The sequence below is a fragment of the Petaurus breviceps genome, unplaced genomic scaffold, assembly GCF_028583685.1.
Source record: "Petaurus breviceps papuanus isolate PSGF00001 unplaced genomic scaffold, PetGlider_PUasm1.0 379, whole genome shotgun sequence".
NCBI classification, from domain to species: domain Eukaryota; kingdom Metazoa; phylum Chordata; class Mammalia; order Diprotodontia; family Petauridae; genus Petaurus; species Petaurus breviceps.
In genome coordinates, this window is record NW_027186303.1 from 2536728 (window position 1) to 2540105 (window position 3378).

The 3378-nt window shown below is 43.1% G+C and overlaps 1 protein-coding gene across 1 annotated transcript; it reads right to left on the bottom strand.

The window, feature by feature from the left end:
* Positions 1-215: 215 nt before the first annotated feature.
* Positions 216-588, bottom strand: LOC138169804 (small ribosomal subunit protein uS14-like). Its single transcript, XM_069099353.1, has one exon. The coding sequence runs from the start codon at positions 562-564 to the stop codon at positions 394-396; it is 171 nt and encodes a 56-aa protein (XP_068955454.1). The 5' UTR covers positions 565-588; the 3' UTR covers positions 216-393.
* Positions 589-3378: the final 2790 nt, after the last annotated feature.

Sequence of the window (3378 nt, forward strand, 5' to 3'; positions counted from 1 at the left end):
ATGTATTTGTTTGCATGTTCTATCCCCCTATTAGATTGTACGCTCCTTGAGGGCAGGGACTTGTCTTTTGCCTTCTTTGGTATCCCCAGCACTTAGCATTGTACTTGGCACATAGTAGGTACTTCATAAATGATACATTGATTATAAAATAAGGAGGTTGCACTAGATCAGGGATTCTTAACCTGGAGTCCATACAATTAAAAAATATTTGATAATTGTATCTTTTTTTTAATAACTGAGGATGACCTTTTTAAATTATATTAGCAAATTAACATAGCATGTACAACAGGATCGGATCTTTAGGTAGGTAGATCAAATAGTTGTCCAGAATCCAGTAAAACGGTAGTCATTGACAGTCAGTGTAATCACTGAAGCAAGATCCATAAATATAACTTAGTCCAACTTGATGAAGCCGATGTCTTTTGCATACTGCCGGAAGCACTGGCGGCACATGCTCAGGCTGTACTTGCGTATCAGGCCATACCGGTTCAAACAGACGTGGCAAGACCGAGACCCCTGGCCGAATTTGCGAGGATGGCTCCAGTAGAGCTGCTGGTGACCCATGGCGCCCCTTGCAAAGTCCAGAGACAAAAGCTTGATAATTGTATCTTAATTTAATTTAGTTGCTTTCCTTTGTAATCCAATGAAGTTTATTTTACTGAACAACAGGTGTTCATATAGGCTTCACTAGACTGCAGAAGGGGTCCATGACACAAAACCCTCAGACTAGGTGAAGGATGCTGCTGCTACCAACATGGATTTTTGCTTCAGGGAGAAGTCTGGGGCCATTTCAAGCCAGTCAATCAATAGGTATTTATTAAATCTCTACTATGTGCCCCAAATAGTGTTAGGCACTGGAAATACAGAGAAAGGTAAAAACAATCCCTGCTTACGAAGGAGCTCATATTCTAATGGCAGAGACAACACGTAAATAACCAGGTACAGGCTTAGATGTTGTTGAGTCATTTTCCAGCTGTATCTGACTCTTCCTGATGCCATCTGGGGTTTCCTTGGTAAAGATAATGGAGTGATTTGCTACAATGCAAAGCAAATGGAAGGTAATGTTAGAGGAGAAGGCACTAGCAGCCAGGGGAAACCCCTCCTGCAGAAGGTGGGTTTTGAGCTGAATCATGGAGGGAATCAGGAAAGCTGGAAGGCAGAGGAGAGGGAGAAGCGTGCAGGTGTGGGGGTAGACCTGGGGAATGGGGACAGCCAATAACAAGGAATGGAGACTGGAGATGGAGGACAAAGCAATTTCTCAAATACCAGCCTTCCTAGTTCTCTTCTCATTTAGTCCTCGACCATTATAATGTTTAAATTAGACTCACGTGTGAATGATTGCTTTACTACACACTTCAGTAAGGTACTCGATGAGATTGAGTAATTCCTTCCCGATCCATAGTACTCCCATCTTTAAAATGGATATAATCAAACCTGTTCTCCCTTTGTCCTGGGTCTGTCACAAGGATTAAACACAATGAGTTTTGTGGAAATGCTTTTATAACCTCTTAATGACACATCAGTGTAAGCCATTACACGGGATACCACTCGCAGCATCCTTGTAGACACAATCTTCCCAAAACTTGCTAGGCAAACTCCATAGGAGCCCCTTTGTGGGTGAGAACCAGAACCTCCTCATATTCCACAGTCAATTTGTAAGGTGAAGGAACATCCCTCTGGAAGAGATCAAGGTTTCTCAGGGTAAAGGAGCCAATTCCATTGTCATGGGATGGAGATGTTTCTCCTCCCTCTCAGCCTATAGCCTATGACTGACAAGTAACAGCAGGCCACCAGACACAGAGCCTGTTTCCCATTTGCCTGTCACTGCTTCTCCTGTTCACCTCGGTCACAGGAAGAACACCAGATGCCTGAGAAGAGGCAGGGGGAGTCCCCCACCACCCCCCTGCCCCTGCTGATGAATCCATGGGATTTGGAATAGTTGATGAAGGCAACAGATGCAAGAAAAGAAAAAAGAAAGGAAGGAGAGGGCATGGCGGGGTCAGAAATAGGAACTCAAATTATAAGCTCCCCCAAAGAATGGCTACTTGGGCCAACCCCCTTTTAGAGAAATTGTAGCTGCAGAGGACCACGATGATCTCTGAGGGAGAATAACTTTGGAAGATCAGCCAGCCCACAGGAAGTCAAGGAGCACCCCACTTTATAGGACAGCAAGGGCTCCTGGAAAATCGTGTTAGTTGAATTTTTATGAATCACATCGTAGCATTCTTTAGAACAATAGTTCATGTTTATAAGAGCTCTTTCCAGTTTATAAAGCACATTCCTCATGGAAATCCTTTAGGCATTATTATTCCCATCTTACAGATAATAATGTCATGTTTACATAGCATGCACTGATTTTCATATAACAATTCTGTAAGGTAGGAAAGGCAAAAAATTTTTTCTGAGTGTCCAGATCTATAATTGCACAGGTGCAAACTCCCTCCCCAATGCTGATTGGTGATTCATCTGTAACTTATAGTCTCAGAGCAAAGGTTTTTTAACCTGGGATCTCTGAATTTTATAAAGAAAAATGTTTGGATAGTAGTATTTCAATATAATTGGTTTGTAATCCTATGTATTTTGGTTTATGCATTAAAAATGTGATTCTGAAAAGGGGTCCCTAAGCTTCACCAGACCTCCCAAGGGGTCTAGATTAAGAATCTCTGTTACAGAGTTGCCTTGGGGCACAGAGAGTGCTAAGTGACTTATGCATGGTCATAGAGCTAGCATGTATCAGAGGAAATACTTGAACTCAGGCCTTTCTGATTAAAAGTCTAGCTCTCTCTCCAATATGTCACAGTGATCCTAGGATTTGGAGCTAGAAGGGACCTTAGAGGTCATCAGGTACAACCCCTCCCCCCATTGTGCAGATGAAGAAACTGAGGCACAGAAAAGGTGTGACTTACTAAGGGCCATGTGGTGAGTGCCCTAGGCAGGATCTGAATCCAGGGCTTTCCAGATCCACATCCAACACTCTGTCCACTAACCCACACTGACCCTCAGGGAAAGGATTATTACCACATACAATATTCCATTTCTTATCTCTGCCTTTACATAGAATACAGCCTTGTATTCACCTCCTCTGCCTCTTAGAATCTCCAGTCTCTTTCAAAGCTCAGTTCAATTGCCATTCCCTACAAGAGGCATCTCCTGCACTTTCTAGTGCCAGTGCCTCCCTTTCTCCTAGATTAACTTGCATTTGCTAGACAGAAGCAAAGACAGATAGACAGATGGACAGATAGATTTATGAGAAAAAGAGACAGATAGAAACAGACAGAAAGGAAGAAGAATAGAGAGAAAGAAGGAGAGGGAAGAGAGGGAGAGAAAGATGCAGGGAGAAAGAGAGGCAAGGAGGGAGGTAGAGGAGGAGGAGGAAGA

Excerpts from the sequence above, each read along its gene's own strand:
- LOC138169804 (XM_069099353.1), bottom strand. The coding sequence starts at position 564 with ATGGGTCACCAGCAGCTCTACTGGAGCCATCCTCGCAAATTCGGCCAG.